We start from the raw sequence: 27905 nt of genomic DNA, 5'->3' as shown, positions 1-27905 counted from the left end.
AGTCGGACAACGCCACTGCCGTCGCATACATCAACCACCAAGGCGGCACTCGCAGTCGTCAAGCCTTCCAGGAAGTCCGGCAGATTCTGCAGTGGGTGGAAGCCACAGCCTCCACCATCTCCGCAGTTCACATCCCGGGCGTAGAAAACTGGGAAGCAGATTTTCTCAGTCGTCAGGACATGGATGCGGGGGAATGGTCTCTGCACCCAGAAGTGTTTCGAGAGATCTGTCGCCGCTGGGGAACGCCGGACGTCGATCTCATGGCGTCACGGCACAACAACAAAGTCCCGGCATTCATGGCACGGTCTCAGGATCACAGAGCTCTGGCGGCGGACGCGTTAGTTCAGGACTGGTCGCAGTTCCAACTGCCTTATGTGTTTCCTCCTCTGGCGATGCTGCCCAGAGTGTTACGCAAGATCAGATCCGACTGCCGTCGCGCCATTCTCGTCGCTCCAGACTGGCCGAGGCGGTCGTGGTACCCGGATCTGTGGCATCTCACGGTGGGTCAGCCGTGGGCGCTTCCAGACCGCCCAGACTTGCTGTCACAAGGGCCATTTTTCCATCTGAATTCTGTGGCCCTCAACCTGACTGTGTGGCCATTGAGTCCTGGCTCCTAGCGTCTTCAGGGTTATCTCAGGATGTCATTGCCACCATGAGACAGGCCAGGAAGCCAACGTCTGCCAAGATCTATTACAGGTCTTGGCAAATCTTCTTATCCTGGTGCTCTGATAACGGTTTTTCTCCATGGCCGTTTGCCTTACCCATTTTTCTTTCATTCCTCCAATCCGGAATGGACAAGGGTTTGTCACTCGGCTCTCTCAAGGGCCAAGTATCGGCTATCTCCGTATTTTTTCAAAAGCGCCTAGCCAGGCTTCCGCAGGTCCGCACGTTCCTGCAGAGAGTTTGCCACATAGTCCCACCTTACAAGCGTCCGCTGGAACCCTGGGATCTTAACAGGGTGCTAACGGCTCTTCAGAAACCACCTTTCGAGCCGCTGCGGGATGTCTCTTTATCACGTCTTTCGCAGAAGGTGGCCTTTCTAGTGCCAATTACATCACTCCGGAGAGTGTCGGAGCTTGCAGCGCTATCATGCAAAGCCCCCTTCCTGGTGTTTCACCAGGATAAGGTGGTTCTGCGTCCGGTTCCGGAATTTCTCCCTAAGGTGGTATCTACTTTTCATCTCAATCAGGATATCTCCTTACCTTCATTTTGCCCTAATCCAATTCACCAATGTGAAAAGGATTTGCACTCTTTGGATCTGGTGAGAGCACTCCGGCTCTACGTGTCTCGCACGGCGCCCCTGCGTCGTTCAGATGCGCTCTTTGTCCTTGTCGCTGGCCAGCGTAAGGGTTCGCAGGCTTCCAAGTCAACCTTGGCTCGGTGGATCAAGGAACCGATTCTCGAAGCCTACCGTTCTTCTGGGCTTCCGCTCCCTTCAGGGCTGAAAGCCCATTCTACCAGAGCCGTGGGTGCGTCCTGGGCATTGCGGCACCGGGCTACGGCTCAGCAGGTGTGTCAGGCAGCGACGTGGTCTAGTCTGCACACTTTCACGAAACACTATCAAGTGCATACCTATGCTTCGGCAGACGCCAGTCTAGGTAGGCGAGTCCTTCAGGCGGCGGTTGCCCACCTGTAAGAGGAGGGCCGTTTCGGCTCTTGTTATTGAGGTATTTTTTTACCCACCCAGGGACTGCTTTTGGACGTCCCAATTGTCTGGGTCTCCCAATGGAGCGACAAAGAAGAAGGGAATTTTGTTTACTTACCGTAAATTCCTTTTCTTCTAGCTCCTATTGGGAGACCCAGCACCCGCCCCTGTTCCCTTCGGGCTGGTTGTTCTTTTGTGTACACATGTTGTTCATGTTGAATTGTTCTTTTGGTTCATGGTTCAGTTCTCCGAACATCCTTCGGATTGAATTTACCCTAGACCAATTTATAAGTTTCCTCCTTCCTGCTTTTGCACCAAAACTGAGGAGCCCGTGATGCACGGGGGGTGTATAGGCAGAGGGGAGGGGTTACACTTTTTAAAGTGTAATACTTTGTGTGGCCTCCGGAGGCAGAAGCTATACACCCAATTGTCTGGGTCTCCCAATAGGAGCTAGAAGAAAAGGAATTTACGGTAAGTAAACAAAATTCCCTTCTTTAGCTAGTGATGAGCTAGCACTAATATGCTCGAACGCTTGGTACTCGGAACGAGCAGATCGGACTTTTGGACAGGTTCGACTCAATTACCGAGTGTCATGGAAGTGAGTGGGAGACTCAAGCATTTTTCCAGAAGAGTCTTTCTGAAAAATGCTTGGGTCTCCCATTGACTTCCATTATACTTGGTAATTAAGTCGAGTCCAACCTGCTCGTTGCGAGTATCAATCACCTGAGCATCTAAGTGCCGCTCATCACTAATTATGACCTGTTAAACCAACAGAAAAAAATGCCTGTATTAAGCTCGCAATTGGGTCAGTTTATTGGGTTGTCCGAGGAGCTGCGTCGTACCATAGCAATCGGCTTATATGTAACTGTTATAGTTACGTATTTGTACAGCAGGATCTGTGTTATTTGACTTATTTTTATCTTTGTATTTAGGGATTAGGTAAGACATTGCAAACAATTGCTTTGTTGGGCTACCTTAAGCACTACAGGAACACTCCAGGTCCACATATGGTGCTGGTACCAAAATCCACTCTACACAACTGGATGAATGAATTTAAACGCTGGGTCCCATCACTTTGTGCTGTCTGTCTTATTGGTGACAAAGACGCACGGGTAAGTATAGCTATTGTAAGACTTTTTAAAAGCGTATAAGTGACTCAGTTATAGGGTTATTTTCATCTATACCTTGTAGTAACCTCTTCACGACACATGATGTATTGGGTACATCATTGCTCATGTCGGGGTAATCACCGCCGGCTGCTGCGGGCAGCCGGCTGTGAGTCTTGCACATGTCAGCTGATTTGAACAGCAGACATGTGCACCTGTTAATCCCTTAGATTGCGCTGTCAAAATATGACAGCATAATGTAAATGCCTGCTGCGTTAAGTGCGTACTCACCCGCCGCCATCGGAAGTCACGTGACTTGATGACGTGAAGCCGATGGTAGCACATGGTCATGTGATGACTCCTGTAGCTATCATGACTCACTTCCTCTTACAGCCGACAGAGCACCGGCTGTTAGAGAAGAGCAGCATTTCAGCAGATCTCAGCTATGCAGCTGTGATCTACAGAAATACACAAGCGATCAGACTGCTGATCCTTATAGCCCCCTAGGGTGACTAGTAAAATAAAAAAAAACAAAGTTAAAAAAGTTTTAAAAAATTAAAAAACCTAAACGTTCAAATTAGCCCCATTGAAAATTGAAGGGTTAAAAAAAAATATACACATTTTTTATCGCCTCGTTCAGAAATGACCAATCTATCAAAATATAAAGTCAATTAATCTGATCGGTAAACGGCGTAGGGGCAAAAAAAAAAATCTAAATGCCAAAATTACGTTGTTTTTTGGTCGCCGCAAAATGCAATAACAGGCGAACAAAACATAGTATCTGCGCAAAAATGGATGGTACAGTTAAAAACATCAGCTCGAGAGATAGATCTGAAAAATGAGAACGACGGGTTTCGGAAAATGGGAAAATATTTTGGGACAAATTTCTGAATTTTTTTTAGCCCCTTAGATAAAAGTAAACCTATACATGTTTGGTGTCTACAAACTCGCACCGACCTGAGGCGTCACATCAACACATCAGTTTTACCTTATAATGAATACGGTGAATAAAATATCCCAAAAACAATTGTGCAATTGCGCTTTTTTTTTTTGCAATTTTTCTTTGTCGCTCCATTGGGAGACCCAGACAATTGGGTGTATAGCTTCTGCCTCCGGAGGCCACACAAAGTATTACACTTAAAAGTGTAAAGCCCCTCCCCTTCTGCCTATACACCCTCCCGTGCATCACGGGCTCCTCAGTTTTTATGCTTTGTGCGAAGGAGGCACACATGCACGCATAGCTCCACAATTTAGTCAGCAGCAGCTGCTGACTATATCGGATGGAAGAAAAGAGGGCCCATAACAGGGCCCCCGGCATGCTCCCTTCTCACCCCACTCTGGTCGGCGGTGTTGTTAAGGTTGAGGTACCCATTGCGGGTACATAGGCAGGAGCCACATGCTGTTTTCCTTCCCCATCCCTTAAGGGCTCTGGGTGAAGTGGGATCCTAATCGGTCTCCAGGCACTGGGACCGTGCTCCCTCCGCAGCCCCTGGGGAATCTGCTGGACAGGAGCCGGGTATCGTCAGGGACAAGGCCCTGCTACTGTGAGGTACTCTGTGTCCCCTTGGGGACGGCGCATGGAGCGCTTGTGTTATACACGCTGCAGCACTGCTGGGTGTGTTAGTGCGCTGGGTACTACCGCGCTGACCGCGCTTGTTTGCCGGCCGCACTTATAACTTTAGTCCCCGGCTTCTGCGGCCTAGTACCGCATACTCCCGCCCCCGGGCCTGCCAGTCAGGGGAAGGGCGGGACGCTGCACTGGACGTCAGCGCTGAGGGCCGGAGCATACTTTGTATCCTCCTCCCCCCTCACTGAGCACCGTGGGGCACCAGATTCCCGCACTTTCTAGGGCACGCCCACGGCCCCCTCCTCCTCACAGAACGCCGGCAGCCATTCCTGTCAGCACTTCTGAAGCTGGAGAGGAGAGACAACACGGCTCTGGGAGGCCCAGGCAGGGAATCTGGTGGTCACACAACCGCTTTGGGCGGTCGGTAAGCCGCACCTGTTACTAGGTGCTGGCCCCCCTGGGTGCCGAAGTGTATATATATATATGCTTATATGCTATACATTTACTCTGTACGGTCGCACTGTTGGTTTTTGGCTATATACCCTCCCGGATTGTACTCAGAGGAGACAACAGCATGTCGTCCGCAAAAAGCAAGGGTGCCAAAGCACAGGATTACTTTGCAACCTGTACCTCATGTGCGGCTATGCTACCGGCAGGTTCCACCTACCCTCATTGTGTGCAATGCTCGCCCCCTGTGGCACTTACTCAGCCGGAGCCCCTGCCACTGGTGGCCCAGGAGGAACCACCTGCTACCACTGTCCAGGTGACAGGGACGGAGTTTGCAGTATTCGCTGACAAACTTTCTGAGTCTATGGATAAATGGTCTGCTAAGATACTAGAAGCCTTGCAGTCCAGACCGGTAACACAGGCCCCGGGCACTGTTGAATCATTGACCCCAGGCCCCCCTCGGTTGGAGTAGCAAAGTGCTCCTGGGGTGACTCATAGGTCCCAAGGTGAGGTCTCCGACACGGACCGCAGTCCCAGACCGCCTAAGCGGGCTCGCTGGGAGCTTCCCTCGACTTCATCACACTGCTCAGGGTCTCAGCAGGAGGACTCTCTAGAGGATGAAGCGGAGGTGGCAGATCAGGATTCTGATCCTGAGGCCGCTCTCAACCTAGATACACCTGAAGGAGACGCCATAGTGAATGACCTTATAGCGTCCATCAATCAGGTGTTGGATCTTTCTCCCCCAGCTCCTCCAATTGAGGAGTCAGCTTCTCAGCAGGAGAAATTCCGTTTTAGGTTTCCCAAGCGTACAATGAGTACGTTTCTGGATCACTCCGACTTCAGAGAGGCAGTCCAGAAACACCGAGCTTGTCCAGATAAGCGCTTTTCTAAGCGCCTTAAGGACACACGTTATCCCTTCCCCCCTGACGTTGTCAAGGGTTGGGCTCAGTGTCCCAAGGTGGATCCTCCAGTCTCCAGACTGGCGGCTAGATCCATAGTTGCAGTGGAAGATGGGGCTTCACTCAAAGATGCCACTGACAGACAGATGGAGCTCTGGTTGAAATCCATCTATGAAGCTATCGGCGCGTCCTTTGCTCCGGCATTCGCAGCCGTATGGGCACTCCAAGCTATCTCAGCTTGTCACTCGCAGATTAATGCAGTCACACGTGCCTCTGCTCCGCAGGTGGTGTCCTTAACCTCTCAGGCGTCGGCGTTTGCGTCCTACGCCATTAATGCTGTCCTGGACTCTGCGAGCCGTACGGCGGTAGCATCCGCCAATTCGGTGGCAGTCCGCAGGGCCATGTGGCTACGTGAATGGAAGGCAGACTCTGCTTCCAAAAAGTTCTTAACCGGTTTGCCATTTTCTGGCGACCGCCTGTTTGGTGAGCGATTGGATGAAATCATTAAACAATCCAAGGGAAAGGACTCATCCTTACCCCAGTCCAAACCAAACAGACCTCAACAACGGAAGGTACAATCGAGGTTTCGGTCCTTTCGGCCCGCGGGCAGGTCTCAATTCTCCTCGTCCAACAGGCCACAGAAGGGCCAGAGGAACTCCGATTCATGGCGGTCTAAGGGGCACTTTGCACACTGCGACATCGCAGGTGCGATGTCGGTGGGGTCAAATTGAAAATGACGCACTTCCGGCATCGCATGCGACATCGCAGTGTGTAAAGGCTGGATGATACGATTAACGAGCGCAAAAGCGTCGTAATCGTATCATCGGTACAGCGTCGGCGTAATTCATAATTACGCTGACGCAATGGTCCGATGTTGTTCCTCGCTCCTGCGGCCGCACACATCGCTGTGTGTGAAGTCGCAGGAGCGAGGAACGTCTCCTACCGGCCTCACTGCGGCTTCCGTAGGATATGCGGAAGGAAGGAGGTGGGCAGGATGTTTACATCCTGCTCATCTCCGCCCCTCCGCTCTGATTGGCCGCCTGCCGTGTGACGTCGCAGTGACGCCGCACGACCCGCCCCCTTAACAAGGAGGCGGGTCGCCGGCCACAGGGACGTCGCACGGCAGGTGAGTGTGTGTGTGAAGCTGGCGTAGCGATAACTTTCGCTACGCCAGCTATCACCACATATCGCTGCTGCGACGGGGGCGGGCACTATCGCACTCGGCATCGCAGCATCGGCCTGCGATGTCGTAGTGTGCAAAGCCCGCCTAAGTCACGTCCTAAAAAGACCGCCGGAGGAACCGCTCCCAAAGCGGCCTCCTCATGACTTTCGGCCTCTTCAAACCGCATCCTCGGTCGGTGGCAGGCTCTCCCGCTTTTGCGACGCCTTGCTGCCACAGGTACAAGACCGTTGGGTGAGAGACATTCTGTCTCACGGTTACAGGATAGAGTTCAGCTCTCGTCCTCAGACTCGATTCTTCAGAACATCTCCGCCCCCCGAGCGAGCCGATGCTCTTCTTCAGGCGGTGAGCACTCTGAAGGCAGAAGGAGTGGTGATCCCTGTTCCTCTTCAGCAACAGGGTCACGGTTTTTACTCCAACTTGTTTGTGGTGCCAAAAAAGGACGGATCTTTCCGTCCTGTTCTGGACCTAAAACTGCTCAACAAACACGTAAAAACCAGGCGGTTCCGGATGGAATCGCTCCGCTCCGTCATCGCCTCAATGTCCCAAGGAGATTTCCTAGCATCAATCGACATCAAAGATGCTTATCTCCACGTACCGATTGCACCAGAGCATCAGCGCTTCCTGCGTTTCGCCATAGGGGACGAACACCTTCAGTTCGTGGCACTGCCTTTCGGCCTGGCGACAGCCCCACGGGTTTTCACCAAGGTCATGGCAACAGTGGTAGCAGTCCTACACTCTCAGGGACACTCGGTGATCCCTTACTTAGACGATCTGCTTGTCAAGGCACCCTCTCGAGTGGCATGCCAACACAGCCTGAACATTGCTCTGGAGACTCTCCAGAGATTCGGGTGGATCATCAATTTCCCAAAGTCAAATCTGACACCGGCCCAATCACTGACATATCTTGGCATGGAGTTTCATACTCTCTCAGCGATAGTGAAGCTTCCGCTGGACAAACAGCGTTCACTACAGACAGGGGTGCAATCTCTCCTTCAAGGCCAGTCACACCCATTGAGGCACCTCATGCACTTCCTAGGGAAGATGGTGGCAGCAATGGAGGCAGTTCCTTTTGCGCAGTTTCATCTGCGTCCACTTCAATGGGACATTCTCCGCAAATGGGACAGGAAATCGACGTCCCTCGACAGGAACGTCTCCCTTTCTCAGGCAGCCAGAGTCTCCCTTCGGTGGTGGCTTCTTCCCACTTCATTGTCGAAGGGGAAATCCTTCCTACCCCCATCCTGGGCGGTGGTCACGACGGACGCGAGTCTGTCAGGGTGGGGAGCGGTCTTTCTCCACCACAGGGCTCAGGGTACCTGGACTCAGCCAGAGTCCTCCCTTCAGATCAATGTTCTGGAGATAAGGGCAGTGTATCTTGCCCTAAAGGCGTTCCAGCCGTGGCTGGAAGGCAAGCAGATCCGAAATCAGTCGGACAACTCCACCGCGGTGGCATACATCAACCACCAAGGCGGAACACGCAGTCGGCAAGCCTTCCAGGAAGTCCGGCGGATTCTGCTGTGGGTGGAAGCCACAGCCTCCACCATATCCGCAGTTCACATCCCGGGCGTAGAAAACTGGGAAGCAGACTTTCTCAGTCGCCAGGGCATGGACGCAGGGGAATGGTCCCTTCACCCGGACGTGTTTCAAGAGATCTGTTGCCGCTGGGGGATGCCGGACGTCGACCTAATGGCGTCCCGGCACAACAACAAGGTCCCGGCATTCATGGCACGGTCTCAAGATCACAGAGCTCTGGCGGCAGACGCATTAGTTCAGGATTGGTCGCAGTTTCAACTGCCTTATGTGTTTCCTCCTCTGGCACTGCTGCCCAGAGTGTTACGCAAGATCAGGTCCGACTGCCGCCGCGCCATCCTCGTCGCTCCAGACTGGCCGAGGAGGTCGTGGTACCCGGATCTGTGGCATCTCACGGTGGGCCAACCGTGGGCACTACCAGACCGACCAGACTTGCTGTCTCAAGGGCCGTTTTTCCATCTGAATTCTGCGGCCCTCAACCTGACTGTGTGGCCATTGAGTCCTGGATCCTAGCGTCTTCAGGGTTATCTCAAGAGGTCATTGCCACTATGAGACAGGCCAGGAAACCAACGTCCGCCAAGATCTACCACAGGACGTGGAGGATATTCTTATCCTGGTGCTCTGATCAGGGTTTTACTCCCTGGCCATTTGCCTTGCCCACTTTTCTTTCCTTCCTTCAATCCGGATTGGAAAAGGGTTTGTCGCTCGGCTCCCTTAAGGGACAAGTCTCAGCGCTCTCTGTGTTTTTTCAGAAGCGCCTAGCCAGACTTCCACAGGTACGCACGTTCCTGCAGGGGGTTTGTCACATAGTCCCTCCTTACAAGCGTCCGTTAGAACCCTGGGATCTGAACAGGGTGCTGATGGCTCTTCAGAAACCACCTTTCGAGCCAATGAAGGATATTTCTCTTTCACGCCTTTCGCAGAAAGTGGTCTTCCTAGTAGCAGTCACATCACTTCGGAGAGTGTCTGAGCTAGCAGCGCTGTCATGCAAAGCCCCTTTCCTGGTGTTTCACCAGGACAAGGTGGTTCTGCGTCCGGTTCCGGAATTTCTCCCTAAGGTGGTATCCCCCTTTCATCTCAATCAGGATATCGCCTTACCTTCTTTTTGTCCTCATCCAGTTCACCAATGTGAAAAGGATTTGCACTTGTTAGATCTGGTGAGAGCACTCAGACTCTACATTTCTCGTACGGCGCCCCTGCGCCACTCGGATGCACTCTTTGTCCTTGTCGCTGGCCAGCGTAAAGGGTCACAGGCTTAAAAATCAACCCTGGCTCGGTGGATCAAGGAACCAATTCTCGAAGCCTACCGTTCTTCTGGGCTTCCGGTTCCCTCAGGGCTGAAGGCCCATTCTACTAGAGCCGTGGGTGCGTCCTGGGCTTTGCGGCACCAGGCTACGGCTCAGCAGGTGTGTCAGGCGGCTACCTGGTCGAGCCTGCACACTTTCACGAAACACTATCAGGTGCATACCTATGCTTCGGCAGATGCCAGCCTAGGTAGGCGAGTCTCTCAGGCGGCGGTTGCCCACCTGTAGGAAGGGGCCGTTTTACGGCTCTATTACGAGGTATTATTTTACCCACCCAGGGACTGCTTTTGGACGTCCCAATTGTCTGGGTCTCCCAATGGAGCGACAAAGAAGAAGGGAATTTTGTTTACTTACCGTAAATTCCTTTTCTTCTAGCTCCAATTGGGAGACCCAGCACCCGCCCCTGTTCCCTTCGGGCTGTTGTTCTTTGTGTACACATGTTGTTCATGTTGAATCGTTTTCAGTTCTCCGAACTTCCTTCGGATTGAATTTACTTTAGACCAATTTATAAGTTTCCTCCTTCCTGCTTTTGCACCAAAACTGAGGAGCCCGTGATGCACGGGGGGGGTGTATAGGCAGAAGGGGAGGGGCTTTACACTTTTAGTGTAATACTTTGTGTGGCCTCCGGAGGCAGAAGCTATACACCCAATTGTCTGGGTCTCCCAATTGGAGCTAGAAGAAAAGGAATTTACGGTAAGTAAACAAAATTCCCTTCTTTCCGCACTTAGATTTTTTTACCACTTACCGTATGTTTCGGATTATAAGACGCACTTTTCCTCCGAAAAATTTGGGAGTAAAATGAGGGGTGCGTCTTAAAATCCGAACATAGCTTTACCTGGGAGTCCTGTCTGTGCGGCGATCGGGCGGCCGAATGCCTGTGGCTGCGTGCAAGCGGCCGGGTACCTGTGCTTGCGTGCGGGTGGCAGCCGGGTACCTGTGGCTGCGTGCGGGCGGCAGTCGGGTGCCTGTGCGGGCGGCAGTCGGGTGCCTTTGCCTGCGTGCGGGCGGCAGCCGGGTGCCTGTGTGCTTGAGGCAGCCGGGTGCCTGCGTGAGGGCGGCAGCTGGGTGTCTGTCGGTGCCACTCTGTGCGTGCGGGCGGCTGTGCAGCAGGTTACCCAGTTTGTCTGCGGTCCCATTTTCAAATGATGGCTCTTGGATGAGAGCTCCATCTGCGCATGCGCCGCTCCTGGACTCAGTGTGTGCGCAGATGGAGCCCTTGGATGAGAGGCGCCATCATTTGAACCGGGACCGCGGACACTGGGACTCTCACCGCACCGGCCTGCTGCATGACTCACCCGCCGCCGCTGCTGCCGCCACTATGGACGCCGCCGCGCCTGCCACCACGGACGCCGCCGCGCCTGCCACCACGGACGCCGCCGCGCCTGCCACCACGGACGCCGCCGCGCCTGCCACCACGGACGCCGCCGGTCCTGCCACCACGGACGCCGCCGCCCCTGCCATCACGGACCCCGCCGCCCCTGCCATCACGGACCCCGCCGCACCTGCCACCACGGACGTCGCCGCCACTGACCCACCGCACCTGCCAGCACAACCTCTGCCTCCTGTGACCCCGCTTCACCACCACTGCTGCCTCCCTCCGGTAAGACAACACCGGAGTATAAGACGGGCCCCATTTTTATTTTTTTACCCTTTTTTATGTCTAAATTTGGGGTGTGTCATATAATCCGGTGCGCCTTATAAAGCGAAAAATACGGTATATGGTAAAACTCATTGTTTGATTTATAAGTACAACTCGTCCCGCAAAAATAAGCTCTTATGTGTAATGATTGAAGGAAAAATAAAAACGTTACGGCTCTCTGAAGAAGGGGAGCAAAAAAAAATGGAAAATGGCCCAGAGGTGAGGGGGGTAATAACTTGAGAAACCGATTGCCAAGACTGTCTAAGGGACTGACTGAGATACAGTTCTACTCAGCTGTCGCCTGCAGTCCCATTCAAATGTTTTCTCCATTTTTATCAGTTCTCTTAGAAGACTAAGGGTGGCGTCACACGCTACGATATATCGGGCGATATGTCGTCGTGGTCACGGATTCTGTGACGCACATCCGGCCTCGTTAGACATATCGTAGCGTGTGACAGCTACGAACGACTGTGAAGAGCAAAAATACTTACCTTATCGTTGCTCGTTCACACGTCGTTCATTTTCAAAATGTCGGTCCTCCTTCTGTGCTCCGGTTGTTGATCCTTCCCGAGGCATCACACCTCGCTCCGTGTGACACCCCGGAAACGACGAACACACCTTACCTGCGTCCCACCGGCAATGCGGAAGGAAGGAGGTGGGCGGGATGTTTAAGTTTCGCTCATCTCCGCCCCTCCGCTTCTATTGGCCGGCCACTGTGTGACGTCGCTGTGACGCCGAACGTCCCTCCCACTCCAGGAAGAGGATGTTCGCCGCCCACAGCAACGTCGTCCGGGAGATAAGTACGTGTGACAGGGGGTTAACGACTTTGTGCGCCACGGGCAACTAATTGCGCGTGACGCACAAAAACGACGGGGGCCGGTACGATCGCTCGTGCGATCGCACGATAGAGCATACCGTGTAACGCCGCCCTTAAACCTGTAACTCTTGCTCGCCTACACAATTCTCTGCAATGCTGTATACACGACAGCAGCATTTAAGAGATGAAAGTGATACAATTAGTGACAGCTCCTAAATATGTATATATTCTATTGAAATGTAACACGTATTGTTTTCTCAGTTCATGTTGATGATGTTCTCGTTTCATATGTAAACCAGGCTGCTTTTATACGAGATGTCATGATGCCGGGAGAGTGGGATGTTTGCGTTACCTCCTATGAAATGGTCATAAGGGAAAAATCTGTTTTTAAGAAGTTCAACTGGAGATACCTTGTTATTGATGAGGCACACAGAATAAAGAATGAAAAGTCTAAGGTAATTTATGTGATAGACCAGGGGTGGGCAATTAATTTTCCCATGGGGCCGCATGAGAAATTGGGATTGGTTTAGAGGGCCGGACTAATATAATTACCTCAGTTCTACCCAATATATTACATCACTACACCCCCTCCATATACTACACCTGTAATAAACTACACCCCTATATACTACACCTGTATTATACTACACCCCCCATATACACCTGTATTATACTACACTCCCTCCATATACCTGTAATATACTACACCCCCATATACACCTGTATTATACTACACCACTATATAATACACCTCCGATATACTACATCATTACACCCCTATATACTACACCTGTGATATACTACATCACTACACCCCATATACTACACCTGTAATATAGTACACCCCCATATAGTACACCTGTAATATACTACACCTCCATATAGCACACCTGTAATATACTACATCTGTAATATAGTACACCTCCATATAGCACACCTGTAATATACTACATCTGTAATATAGTACACCTCCATATAGCACACCTGTAATATACTACATCTGTAATATAGTACACCTCCATATAGCACACCTGTAATATACTACAACTCCACATAGTACACCTGTAATATACTACATCACTACACCCCTATATACACCTGTAATATACTACATCACTACACCCCATATACTACACCTGTAATATACTACACCTCCATATAGCACACCTGTAATATACTACACCTCCATATAGCACACCTGTAATATACTACATCACTACACCCCATATACTACACCTGTAATATAGTACACCCCCATATAGCACACCTGTAATATACTACAACTCCATATAGTACACCTGTAATATACTACATCACTACACCCCTATATACACCTGTAATATACTACATCACTACACCCCTATATACACCTGTAATATACACCTCCATATAGCACACCTGTAATATACTACACCTCCATATAGTACACCTGTAATATACTACCCCTCCATATAGCACACCTGTAATATACTACAACTCCATATAGTACACCTGTAATATACTACATCACTACACCCCATATACTACACCTGTAATATACTACACCTCCAGATAGCACACCTGTAATATACTACATCACTACACCCCCTATATAGCACACCTGTAATATACTACACCTCCATATAGCACACCTGTAATATACTACACCTCCATATAGTACACCTGTAATATACTACATCACTACACCCCCTATATAGCACACCTGTATTATACTACACCCCCATATGTCACACACCCTGCTCCCCATACAGCCTGCACCCCCATATCACACACACTACACCCCCATATGTCACACACCCTGCCCACATATTTCACCCTGCCTGTACCCCAACTTACCCCTCTCAAACACTCTGCACCCCTTCACATCCTTCTGTCAGTCTGCAGCTCTCATATGCCACTCACCCTGCAACTCCATCTTCCCTCATATGCCACTTACCCTGCAACTCCATCTTCCCTCATATGCACTCACCCTGCAACTCCATCTTCCCACATATGCCACTCACCCTGCAACTCCATCTTCCCTCATATGCCACTCACCCTGCAGCTCCATCTTCCCTCATATGCACTCACCCTGCAACTCCATCTTCCCACATATGCCACTCACCCTGCAACTCCATCTTCCCACATATGCCACTCACCCTGCAACTCCATCTTCCCTCATATGCACTCACCCTGCAACTCCATCTTCCCTCATATGCCCCTCACCCTGCAGCTCCATCTTCCCACATATGCTACTCACCCTGCAGCTCCATGTTCCCACATATGCACTCACCCTGCAGCTCCATGTTCCCACATATGCCACTCACCCTGCAGCTCCATGTTCCCACATATGCCACTCACCCTGCAACTCCATCTTCCCTCATATGCACTCACCCTGCAACTCCATCTTCCCTCATATGCCACTCACCCTGCAGCTCCATCTTCCCACATATGCACTCACCCTGCAGCTCCATGTTCCCACATATGTACTCACCCTGCAGCTCCATCTTCCCACATATGCACTCACCCTGCAGCTCCATGTTCCCACATATGCCACTCACCCCGCAGCTCCATGTTCCCACATATGCCACTCACTCTGCAACTCCATCTTCCCTCATATGCACTCACCCTGCAACTCCATCTTCCCTCATATGCCACTCACCCTGCAGCTCCATCTTCCCACATATGCACTCACCCTGCAGCTCCATGTTCCCACATATGAACTCACCCTGCAGCTCCATCTTCCCACATATGCACTCACCCTGCAGCTCCATGTTCCCACATATGCCACTCACCCTGCAACTCCATCTTCCCACATATGCACTCACCCTGCAACTCCATGTTCCCACATATGCCACTCACCCTGCAGCTCCATGTTCCCACATATGCACTCACCCTGCAGCTCCATGTTCCCACATATGCACTCACCCTGCAGCTCCATGTTCCCACATATGCACTCACCCTGCAGCTCCATGTTCCCACATATGCACTCACACTGCAGCTCCATGTTCCCACATATGCACTCACTCTGCAGCTCTATGTTCCCACATATGCACTCACCCTGCAGCTCCATCTTCCCACATATGCCACTCACCCTGCAGCTCCATGTTCCCTCATATGCACTCACCCTGCAACTCCATCTTCCCACATATGCCACTCACCCTGCAGCTCCATGTTCCCACATATGCCACTCACCCTGCAGCTCCATGTTCCCACATATGCACTCACCCTGCAGCTCCATGTTCCCACATATGCACTCACCCTGCAGCTCCATGTTCCCACATATGCACTCACCCTGCAGCTCCATGTTCCCACATATGCACTCACACTGCAGCTCCATGTTCCCACATATGCACTCACCCTGCAGCTCTATGTTCCCACATATGCACTCACCCTGCAGCTCCATGTTCCCACATATGCACTCACCCTGCAGCTCCATGTTCCCTCATATGCACTCACCCTGCAGCTCCATGTTCCCTCATATGCACTCACCCTGCAGCTCCATGTTCCCTCATATGCCACTCACCCTGCAGCTCCATGTTCCCACTTATGCACTCACTCTGCAGCTCCATGTTCCCACATATGCACTCACTCTGCAGCTCCATGTTCCCACATATGCACTCACACTGCAGCTCCATGTTCCCACATATGCACTCACCCTGCAGCTCCATGTTCCCACATATGCCACTCACCCTGCAGCTCCATGTTCCCTCATATGTCACTCACCCTGCAGCCCCCTTCCCCCTCATGTCCCCTCTTTTCTCATTACCAGTCATCATGTGTCCACATCTCCTTCAGGATTCAGTATCTTGCTTTGAATGCTTCCTGCCCGGCATCCTGTGTCTCCTCCCACACAGTCACATGGGCGTGACATCATCGCAGGTCCTACAGTGCAGGATGAATTATTCCGTCTGCTGTGCTGCTTCTTCTCCTGCCCGGCGGGAACTTTTGAAATGACACACGCAGCGCAGTACTGACAACGTCAGAGCGCGCGCGTGTGTCACTGACAATTAGTGCCGGCAGGGAACAGAGGAAAGACTCCTGCGTTCCGCTGCCTGCACTGACTGTGCGGACCTGCACAGGATCTCTCCCTGCTCGGCACGCTGCAGCCCGGCTCCACTGCACCGGCTGAAGACGGGCGGGCCGGTCACAGAGAGCAGGCGGGCCGGATGTGGCCCGCGGGCCGCCCCTTGCCCAGGTCTGTGATTGACGATACTGATAAAATAGACCTCCTGTCACCTTTTCAGAAGCAGTTTTTTCTTTATCTCTTCATTGGGGGACACAGAGACCATGGGTTGTATGCTGCTGCCTCTAGGAGGCGACACTAAGCAAAAAAAGGTAAACTCCTCCTATGCAGTATACACCCACCAACTGGCAATCGTTCCTCAGTTTAAGCTTAGTGTCCATAGGAGGTGGACACACTTGGGGCTGCTCTCAGCCCCCCAGGTTTGTATTTTTAATTTGTTTGCTTTTTCGTTTCAGACACAGCTCGTCGGGCGACAGGGTGTAATAGCTCACCCTGCTCTCCCCCCTAGAGACCGGTGGCACAGAAGTGGGGTCCGTCCGCCACTTCCGTTGTCCTCTGTGTCTGTCTGGCAGGACCCTACCCCCCTAACACTCTCAAGACTGTTTGGGGGGCATCCGCACAGAGGGACAGGCAGATGGTCCTTGCCCCCCTCCCCCTGCACGCTCACCTTCCCCAGCCGGCCTGATCAGGGAGGGGAGACGAAAAATCACACAGGAAGATACCCGTCTCCCTATACCTTTCCCAGGAGGCCAGGATCAAGGAGGACTATCAGCCATCGGGACAGGTACCATCCCTTGTCCCGGGTCATGGGGGGCTCCGTTTTAAAAAAAAAAAAAAAGAGAGAGAGGCAGAGGATCCATAGGATTAGCTTACCCCAGGTCAGCTCCCCTTTAAGCAGGCAGTACACTCGCCCATGTCCCGTCCTCGGCGCTGTCCACCGGCTCCCCCTGCGGCCTCATCCCTAATTTAGCCCCCGGCTTCTCTCCGGCCTAGCTCCCGTCCTGCCACGCCCCCTCCCGGCCGGCCTATCGCGCGAGTCCTTGCTTCCCAGCAGGCCCGCCCGCTCCAACAGCCATTCACAGCAGGCCTCTGCGCGCCCTTTTTCAACCACTCACGGGCCCTTTCTCTCCCAGCCAATCCTTGCAGTCCTTTCTTCTGCAGCGCGCCGGTTTTTGCGCTCTTTCCTGCTCCTCCCCCGGCCCGGACACCTTCAGCAGCGCCATCACAGCCCTGCGGTTTCTCTGTGCGGCGGCAGCGTTCCACGAGCAGCCTCCGGCCTCGTACCCCTGAAGCTCCCCGGAGCCCCCACCTCTGCTCCCTCAGCCTGCAGTCTCACCGCACAGCGCCAGCACACACAGGACGCCAAAATCCCATCCACCTGGCATCCTCCGGTCTGTTTCTTCTCTTCCTCTCCTCTCTCCCCCCTCTGTCCCATGTCCAGCACAAGAGCATCCCGCTCTCAGCCACAGGCCATAGTACTACACTTCGCCTGCACCTCTTGTCTAAAGAAGTTTCCCTCAGGGCAGTCATCCCCCATCTGCCAAGCCTGCAGCACCCCTAACATGACTACTACGGAGCCCCCCACCGCCCGTAACGAGGACTCGGCCCCCACACCTGAGTGGGCTACAGCTCTCTCTCAGTCCGTGGACAACCTAACTAAGGTATCTCAAACCTTGGTTTCAGCCATTGAGCGCCTGCCCGCCTCCACCTCTGGAGCCCCCCCGGTGACCAAGAGCGAGTTTGAGCCCGCAGCGCCACTAGCCCGGCAAGGCAGGACGCACAAGAGGTCTAGGAAGCGGTCCTTCTCGGGGTCATCCTCCAGCTCTCCTAACCCCTCTATGGCCTCCAGAGCAATACGCTCTCTATCTCCTACCTCATCTGCGGCAGCCCCAGATTCGGACCAGGACCCTGATTCTGACTCCGATCTGGACTCTGAACATATCTCCAAGCTGACCAGCATGATGGACAGTCTGGTTATTGCCGTCAACCAAACCCTAGAGGGGAAGGATGTAGGTCCGGCTCCTACCAGTCAGTCGGTCCCTTTCAAAAGGGCCAAGAAACTGCCAAGAAGCTTTGGCAACCATAGGGAATTTGAGGACATTTTTTCTAGACAGTGGGAACATCCTGACAAGCGTTTCCAGAGGCGCAAGCGGGCACAGGTCCTTTATCCCTTTGCACCGGAACTTCTTCAGAAGTGGTCGGTGTCTCCTTCAGTGGATCCTCCGATCTCCCGACTTTCATCCAGTACCACCTTGCCGCTCTCTGATGGCGCCTCCCTTAAAGACCCCTCTGACTGGACCATAGAATCCCTAGCCAAGTCGGCCTTTGAAGCCTCCGGCTCCGCCATCACTCCAGCCTTTGCATCCACCTGGGTCTGCAAGGCTGTTTCCGCCTGGGCAAAGCTCCTTCGGCGTGGTATCCTGGCTGAAGCTCCCAACCCCGAGCTGGCAGATCTGGCAGATCAGATCGCCCATGCCGGAAAGTATTTAGTTGCTGCGTCCCTCGACTCCGCTGCTTCTGCAGCCCTGGCAGCCGGCAACATTGTAGCAATCCGCAAAGCCTTGTGGCTTAAAGCGTGGAACGCGGACTCAGCATCCAAAAAGTCTCTCACCAGTCTTCCCTTTTTTGGTGCCAGACTCTTCGGAGAAAAGCTGGACAAGATCATCTCTGAGGCAACTGGGGGCAAGAGTACCTTCCTTCCCCAACGAAGGATCCCCCGTGCCCCTCCCAAACGACTGGTTTTTCCCTTTCGTCCCTTTCGTCAATTTTCTACCAACAGCAACACCCGTCGGGAGCGGTCGCCAGCACGTCAAGAGAGACGGAAGCCCTCCTTTAAGGCAACACCCCACTAGCGTTCCTGGCGTTCCCGTGGCCAGCAGTCCAAGACCTCCAGCTCCAGATCCAACAGATTCTCCTCCACATGACTGGGCTCCCATCCCCGGATCCTCGTCCAGGGTCGGCGGTCGCCTCCGTATGTTCAGAAGCGCGTGGCTTTCCGTGATAGACGACGCCTGGGTCCGAGACGTCGTCTCTCACGGCTACAAGATAGTTTTCTTCTCTCCCACACTCGCGCTTCGTCAAGTCCAAACCCCCCAAGGATCCCTCTCTCACCAAGGGTTTCTTCGCAGCCATTCAGTCCATGCGAGACTCTGGGGTCATCACCCCCGTCCCCCCTCAAGACTGACTTCGGGGTTTTTATTCAAATCTTTTCGTTGTTCCGAAGAAGAATGGCACCGTCCGTCCCATTCTGGACCTGAAGCGGCTCAACAAGCGGGTCCGTCTCCGTTGATTCCGCATGGAGTCTCTGCGCTCAGTGATTGCATCCATGGAACCCAGGGAGTTCCTTTGTTCGGTGGACATCCAGGACGCCTATCTCCACATCCCTATCTTCCCAGCTCATCAGAGATTCTTACGTTTCGTGGTTCAGGAGCAACACTTTCAGTTCACAGCTCTCCCATTCGGGCTCTCGACGGCTCCCAGAGTCTTCACCAAGGTGATGGCAACCGTCATGGCTATTCTTCGGACCCGGGGAATTCTAGCCATCCCGTACCTGGACGACATTTTAATCAAGGCTCCCTCGGCGTCGAAGTGCCGCGAAAAAGCCTCAACATACTCTGGATATGCTAGACCGTCTCGGCTGGTTGATCAACAGACCAAAGTCATCTCTGATCCCGGCTCAACGTATCTCATTCCTCGGCATGATCTTCGACACCGCACAGGCGAAGGTTCTCCTGCCCGAGGACAAGCTCTCGGCTATCCTCAGGGGGATTTGGAAGCTCCAATGCGCTCCCCGTTGCTCTCTTCGGTACTGCATGAGCATTCTCGGAAAAATGGTGGCGTCAATGGAAGCGGTGCCCTACAGCCAATTCCATACTCGCCCTCTTCAGGGTCTCCTTCTATCAACATGGGACAAGTCTCTTCACTCCCTGGATCGACCAGTCGCGCTCCCTCCACGAGTCAAAGAGTCTCTGGAATGGTGGAAACGCTCTCCCCTCACCCTCCAAGGGAGATCATTTCTTCCCCTTCGATGGAAGGTCATCACGACAGACGCCAGCCTACTAGGCTGGGGAGCCACATTCCAAGACCTTACAGTTCAGGGTCGCTGGACCGAGCCGGAAACCAAGCTTCCCATAAACATTTTGGAACTCAGATCAGTCCGCTTGGCTCTCCTACACTGGGAGTCCCTGCTTCTAGGACACCCAATTCGGGTACAGTCCGACAATGCGACAACTGTGGCCTACATAAACCACCAGGGCGGAACACGCAGCCGAGCGGCAATGAAGGAGGTATCTCAAATCCTCGACTGGGCCGAACAGAACATCCCAGCGACCTCAGCGGTCCACATTCCGGGAGTGGACAATTGGGCCGCCGACTTCCTCAGCCGAGGACTCGACGCGGGAGAGTGGTCCCTAAATCCCAGAATCTTCCAGTAGATCTGTTCCAGGTGGGGGACCCCCGACATGGATCTCCTGGCATCCAGGTGGAATCACAAAGTGCCCCTGTTCGTCTCCAGAGCAAGAGATCCACTGGCGCTCGCAACGGACGCCCTAGCGATTCCCTGGTCGCAATTCTCTCTGCCGTACCTCTTTCCTCCGCTTCCGCTCATCCCCAAATTAGTCAAGAAGATCAAATCGGATGGAGTCCCGGTGATTCTCGTGGCCCGAGATTGGCCCCGTCGCCCATGGTACGCAGAACTCGTGCACCTTCTCGTCGACGTCCCGTGGAAACTACCAGACGTCCCGGACCTTCTCACTCAGGGACCATTCCTTCACCAGAATTCACAGTCGCTCAATTTAATGGCATGTTAATGCTGTTGAAGCCGCAGTACTAGCTTCTTCAGGATTCTCAGAAAGGGTCGTCCAGACAATGATTAAAGCACGGAAACCTTCCTCTTCCCACATCTACCACCGTACGTGGAAGGCCTACTTCCGCTGGTGTGAAGCTAACCAGGTCGCAGCCATGACCTTCTCCTTACCAGTTCTGTTGTCCTTCCTGCAGTCTGGTCTGGATGCGGGGTTGGCACTCAGCTCTCTCAAAGGGCAAGTGTCTGCTCTTTCCATTCTCTTCCAGAAGAGGATTGCCTCTCGCTCACAGGTTCGCACATTCATCCAAGGGGCCGCTCATTCAGTGCCCCCCGTTCAGCCTCCAGTGGAGCCCTGGGACCTCAACCTAGTTCTATCCGTTCTTCAGCATACCCCCTTCGAACCTATTCAAGAGGTGTCTCTAACGTTCCTTTCTTGGAAGGTCACCGCCTTAGTTGCCATCACGTCAATCAGGCGGGTATCTGAACTAGCGGCGCTTTCCTGCCGCTCTCCCTATCTCGTCTTCCACCAGGATAAGGTAGTCCTTGGCCGGTACCGTCCTTTCTTCCCAAGGTGGTCTCCTCTTTCCATCTCAACGAGGACATTGTTCTTCCCTCCTTTTGCCCGAACCAGTCTCACCCTCGTGAGATTCTTCTCCACAAACTGGACTTGGTCAGAGCCCTCAGCCTGTACATTTCCAGGACGTCTCATTTCAGACGGTCGGATTCTCTATTTGTGGTTCCATCCGGCCCGCGCAGAGGCCTCCCTGCTTCCAAGTCCTCCATTGCGCGATGGATCCGCTCTGCCATGCTAGAAGCCTACCGGGTAAGAGGGAGAACGCGCCCACTCAGGATTACGGCCCATTCCACCAGGGCGGTGGGAGCCTCTTGGGCGGTCCGTCACCACGCTCCAGCGTTGCAGCTTTGCAAAGCTGCCACCTGGTCTTCGCTCCACAGTTTCACAAAGTTCTACAGGGTCCACACTTTCGCATCCTCTGATGCGAGCCTCGGTAGACGAGTCCTGCAGGCTGCAGTGGACCGAGGTCAGCCCTGAGAGTAACATTAGACCCACCCGTGAGACTGCTTTAGGACGTCCCATGGTCTCTGTGTCCCCAATGAAGCGATAAAGAAAAGTAGATTTTGGGTACTCAACGTAAAATCTCTTTCTTGGAGCCTTCATTGGGGGACACAGCACCCGCCCTTGTGTTGGACATATGTTACTGTTGAATGTTGAGTTTAATGTTCACTTCTGTAAGATTGTTCGTTATTTCTTGTTGTCTCCTATTGCTTTCTCACTAACTGAGGAACGATTGCCAGTTGGTGGGTGTATACTGCATAGGAGGAGTTTACCTTTTTTTGCTTAGTGTCGCCTCCTAGTGGCAGCAGCATACAACCCATGGTATCTGTGTCCCCCAATAAAGGCTCCAAGAAAGAGATTTTACGGTGAGTACCCAAAATCTACTTATCATTGTATGTAATGGTAAAGATGTCACCGGTTCTCTACTGTCCACACTCTTACCCCTCCATCTGTTATGCTACTGTAAAAATCGGCATTTATTATGTAGCTTGTTTTCTTCAGACAGACAGACAGCTCCTGTAAGGCTACTTTCACACACCAGTTTTTTGGTGAATAACTCTTCCCCATATGACAATAGTTTATTTGTGCATCTCGTATTATAAAAGTGTTAAAGGGAATCTGTCAGCAGGTTTTTGCTATGTAAGCTGAAGCTAGCATGCTGTAGGGGTTTAAAAGAAAAACTCAACTAACTATACCTCTCTTTATCAGGCTCCGTGCTCTTGTTTACTTAAACTATAAGCTTCATCTCTTGGTGATTATCATTTCTGTGACTAGCTGGCATCTGCAGGGCAGTCTGGCACGTCTCCTCCTGTAATTGGCACCTCACTGTTAATGTACAATATCTATTGAGAAGCAAGAAAGGTCCAGCATCCAAGTCTGCATATAATAAAGCTTCGATTTATTTAGAAATTCATGTTAAAAAACACAACTCCATAAAAAACCACTCAGGGAGGGTATATAGGTGAAGAAAACACGTTTCGGACGTCTAGCGTCCTTAGTCATCTATCACAATAAGTGCAGAGCAGGTTTAAAAAGAACGTAACCGGAAATGGAAAGAACAAATCATCGAAGCTTTATTATATGCGGACTTGGATGCTGGACCTTTCTTGCTTCATTTGAAATCGGATTTGCCTCCCTTTCCATGCACCGTCCCAATATTTAACTCCATGTTTGGTGAGCCGGATTACCTTTTGCAATATCTACAGTCTGGTGTGGGCGGAGACAGCTCCCTGGGCTCAGCTACATGATTTAAGCTAAATATTCAGATTTTATCAGAACGGCTGCAGGCAGTAATCTAAGGCTAGTTTCACACTTGCGTTTGTTTTCCTTCAGTCGCAATCCGCCGTTTTGGAAAACAGCGGAATCCGTTACCTGATTTCGCTGCTTCCCGCTGCTTCCCATAGACTTGTATGGACGACGCATTGCGACTGATGGTCCTGCGTTGCATCCGCCGGCCGATTCTGCGTTGCATCCGCCGGGCGGAAAGAATGCAGCATGTAGCGTTTTTCTGCGCTTCCCTGAGCGTAAAAAAAACGCAATGTGCTGGATTCCGTTGGCGTACGTCATTTATATAATGGAAGCCTATGGTGGCGGAATCCGTTGTAATCCGTCATTTGACGGATTCCTGTGACGCATCCGTTTTTACACAACTGCGCATGCTCAGTTAAGTAATTGTTGAAAAAAAGGCCACAACGGATTCCGTTGTTTTGCAGCATCCATCGCATCAGTTGTGCCACTATATGCAACGCATCTGTTACATCCATCACGCAACGCAATGCGAAGGATGACGCACAATGCAAGTGTGAAACTAGCCTAAGGCTATGTGCGCACTAGAAAAGTGATTTTTCTCAAGAAAATTTCTTGAGAAACTTCTGGGAGTTGAAGATTACCGCACCTGCGGTAAAAACCCGCACCAAATCCGCGGGAAAAACGCATGCGTTTTTGCCGCGGTTTTGCCGCGGTTTTTCCGCAGGTTGGTCCCTGCGTTTTTTTTATGCTGAACAGAAATAAATAATATAGATAATAGATAGATAATCGATAGATAGACAGATAATGGATAGAGGGAAAGATGGATAGATGAATAGATAGATAGATAGATGAATAGATAGATAGATAGATGAGAAAGACCTATATAATGTTCCACCCCCCTGCATATTCTAAGCTGGCACCCTTTAGTGACTTTCATGTGGCACTAAAGGGTGCCTAGCCTTGTATTTAGCCAAAAAATAAATAATTAAAAAAAAAATGACGTGGGGTTCCCCCTATTTTTGTAGCCAGCTAGGGTAAAGCAGACGGCTGCAGCCTACAGACCACAGCTGGCAGCTGGTAATCCAAAACAGAGGGCACCCCACGCTGTTATTTTACATGAAATAAATAATTTAAAACAAAAAATGTGGGGTCCCCCCCCAAATTGGATCACCAGCCAAGGTAAAGCGGACAGCTGGGGTCTGATATTCTCAGACTAGGGAGGTCCACTGTTATTGGACACTCCACAGCCTAAAAATAGCAGGCTGCAGCCGCCCCAGAAGTGGCGCATCCATTAGACGTGCCAATCCTGGCGCTTCGCCCCAACTCATCCCGTTGCCCTGGTGTGGTGGGAAACGGGGTAATATATGGGGTTAATGCCAGATGTGTAATGTCACCTGGCATCAAGCCCTGGGGTTTGTGATGTCACACGTCTATCAGATACCCGACATCACCAACCCAGTCAGTAAGAAATATAAAATAGACAACAAAAAAGTTTTATTTGAAAAAAAACACTCCCCACATTCCCTCTTTAACCAATTTATTGACAAGAACAATCAATTCCACGTCCGGTGTAATCCAATAAGGGAAGTGGTCCCACGGCGATCCATACCATAGTCAATGTCCCAGTCCATGAAGAACAGAATGTTCCCCATTGGCTGGGAGAGCAATGCAGTGACCTGAGCTAACATCAATGGGTCAGCCCAGGTCACTGCAGGGCATGACAAGTTCTGCTGTCAGGAGGATAGATGAGATCATTACCTGCTGTGATGATCTCCTGCAGTCCTGCCATCAGCGCTGTCACTGCCTTCTATGCCCGCCGCGTTGTCAGCAGTATTGCGAGAGCCCGTGACGTCACCGCTAGTGACAGTCTCGGGCCGCTCGCGAGACGGGCATAGACAGCAGTGACTGCGGTGACGTCAGGAGGCAGGAGATCATCACGGCAGGTAATGATCTCATCTCACCTCCTGACAGCAGCGCCCGTCATCCCTGCGGCTGCACGCACTGCTGTGTGTCAGTGTTTGCCTGCGCTGCAGCGTGACAAGCTGCTGACACTGCGGGCAGACACTGACACTGCAGGGCGGGCAGCCACGGGGCCGGAGCGGGACACAGACTGCACGGGCACCCGCCGGATGTCACACGGAAGCGCTTCTGTGCGGCGTCCAGGGAGCGTGACGTGTGTGTTTATTCTGCTCCGCTTCATCACTTCCTGCAAAACCGCAGGCAGCGATGTACATTACCGCAGGTAAACCGTGGCTATACCGGGGGTATACCGCACATCATTTGCTACCTGCGGTATAGCCCCGGAATTTCGCGATTACATTACAGTGAATGGAGTGAAATTCCGGGGGTATTCCGCAGGTACCTGCGGAAAATAATGGACATGCTCATTTTCTCAAGAAATTTTCTTGAGAAAAATCCGCAGCGTGCGCACAGCTATTTTTTGTTCCCATAGGTTTTGCTGGGAAATGTCTGCAGAAAGATTTCAAACCTTTCTCAAGAAATTTCTGCAGCAAATCCGCGGGTAAATCCGTGGGTAAAACGGCCTAGTGCGCACATAGCCTTAGGGGTACTTTGCACGTTGCGACATCGCTACCGCGATATCGTCGGGGTCAAATCGAAAATGACGCACATCCGGCGCCGGTAACGACGTCACAACGTGTAAAGCCTAGGAGAGAAGATGAACGAGCGTGAAACAGTCAAAAATCGCTGATCTGTGTAGCGTCATTCATTTTCATAATGTCGGTGCGTCCGCAGGTACGATGTTGTCTGTCGTTCCTGCAGCACCACACATTGCTGTGTGTGAAGCCGCAGGAGCGAGGAACATCTCCTTACCAGCGCCCGCCGTCCACCGGCAATGCGGAAGGGAGAAGGTGGGCGGGATGTTTACATCCCGCTCATCTCCGCCCCTCCGCTTCTATTGGCCGGCCGCTTAGTGACGTCGCTGTGACGCTGAACGCACCGCCTCCTTGAAGGAGGGATTCTTCGGCAGTCACGGCGACGTTGCCGACCAGGTCTGTGCGTGTGATGCTACCGTAGCGATAATGTTCGCTACAGCAGCTCGCGCTACATATTGCATGTGCGACGGGGGCAGGGGCTATCGCGCTCGGCATCGCTAGCATTTGCTAGTGAAGTTGCAACGTGCAAAGTACCCCTAAGTGATACATTGTGGTATTCAGGATCTCTTTGCCTACATCATGCTGTTCTCAGATGAGGTAGCAAAAACCTGCTGACAGATTCCCTTTAAGAGATAAGAAACAAATAAAAAAAATAATAAAAGCTCCAGAATCCACTGCTCATTCTGCGTATATTTGTTGTTTTGTTCTTTAGCTGTCTGAGATTGTCCGAGAGTTCAAGACCACCAACCGCTTGCTGCTGACGGGCACTCCACTGCAGAATAACCTCCATGAACTCTGGGCATTACTGAACTTCCTTCTACCCGATGTGTTCAACTCTGCAGATGTAAGTAGTCATTTCTTACTATCATGCAATGCTCCCAATGTGGTCCGGCTGCCATAGAGTCTGGTAGGAATCATGTGCAGTAGATATTCACTGCTAGTCCAAGTTACAAAACATTGTCCCAGTGGTTTGCAAATACAAGTTTAACTAAAGAGCTGTAACGGGACCGCCATGTAAAATCTGAGACATGGCCCCAAATGTGACCACCAGTGATTTATATTAGTCATCGTATGGGGCAGAGAGACCTTTTCGAGGGTCTTCAGATCCAGTCCCCATAGTTCAGCCTCCTCCCCTGTATAGACCCCATGATGTCAGGCCCCCTGTTCCTCTAATACGGTAGCACTAGGGGACTTTACACAGTGTATATTGTCCTGTCTGTTCACATCATTTTTTGGAATACATTTTATTCACAGGATTTTGACTCTTGGTTTGACACCAACAATTGTCTTGGGGATCAGAAGCTGGTTGAAAGACTTCATGCAGTAAGTGAGGTTTTGCCTGTAAGTGGTCACTGTTTATTTCTTGTTGTTGAGCCTGATTTTCTCCCGGTCTTCCTATATTTCTCCAGGTTTTAAAGCCATTTCTTTTACGTCGTATAAAAGCTGAAGTTGAAAAAAGCCTCCCTCCAAAAAAAGAAGTAAAGATTTATCTGGGGCTCAGTAAAATGCAGAGAGAATGGTAAGAACGTCATTGCTGCTGTGGCATTGTACCGTCTTGTGTGGTGTCTACAGTGGAGTGGATTACATACATTTCCTACTTGTATCATTCTGATTTACAGCCTGTCCCATAATCCATTTACAGTGCTGCAGAGCTGCAATCACAACATGGCAGGGGTAAACACACCTTACGCCAATGATTTGCTTAGTAAAAGTGTCATCTGTACACCATGCAGTGTATGGAAAAATGATGTAACCATTATCCATCACACATTGGGATCAGGTCAGACCCTTACCCATCACACATTGGGATCAGGTCAGACCCTTACCCATCACACATTGGGATCAGGTCAGACCCTTACCCATCACACATTGGGATCAGGTCAGACCCTTACCCATCACACATTGGGATCAGGTCAGACCCTTACCCATCACACATTGGAATAAGGTCAGACCCTTACCCATTACACATTGGTATCAGGTCAGACCCTTACCCATTACACATTGGGATCAGGTCAGACCCTTA

General features: G+C 51.8%; 1 protein-coding gene across 1 annotated transcript in view; it reads left to right on the top strand.

Annotated features, from left to right (window-relative positions):
• LOC142251274 (SWI/SNF-related matrix-associated actin-dependent regulator of chromatin subfamily A member 1) overlaps positions 1-27905 on the top strand; it is a 304197-nt gene that overhangs the window by 63180 nt on the left and 213112 nt on the right. Inside the window, exons 6-10 of the mRNA XM_075323917.1 lie at positions 2578-2757; positions 12434-12589; positions 26595-26726; positions 27137-27205; positions 27292-27401. Of these exons, the coding sequence (XP_075180032.1) occupies positions 2578-2757; positions 12434-12589; positions 26595-26726; positions 27137-27205; positions 27292-27401 (647 nt within the window). The remainder of the gene's footprint in view (positions 1-2577; positions 2758-12433; positions 12590-26594; positions 26727-27136; positions 27206-27291; positions 27402-27905) is intronic.

The sequence above is a fragment of the Anomaloglossus baeobatrachus genome, chromosome 9 (assembly GCF_048569485.1).
Source record: "Anomaloglossus baeobatrachus isolate aAnoBae1 chromosome 9, aAnoBae1.hap1, whole genome shotgun sequence".
Classification (NCBI taxonomy): Eukaryota; Metazoa; Chordata; class Amphibia; order Anura; family Aromobatidae; genus Anomaloglossus; species Anomaloglossus baeobatrachus.
The sequence above is the reverse complement of the archived record's forward strand: the minus strand, read 5'-3'. Positions and strand labels throughout refer to the sequence as shown.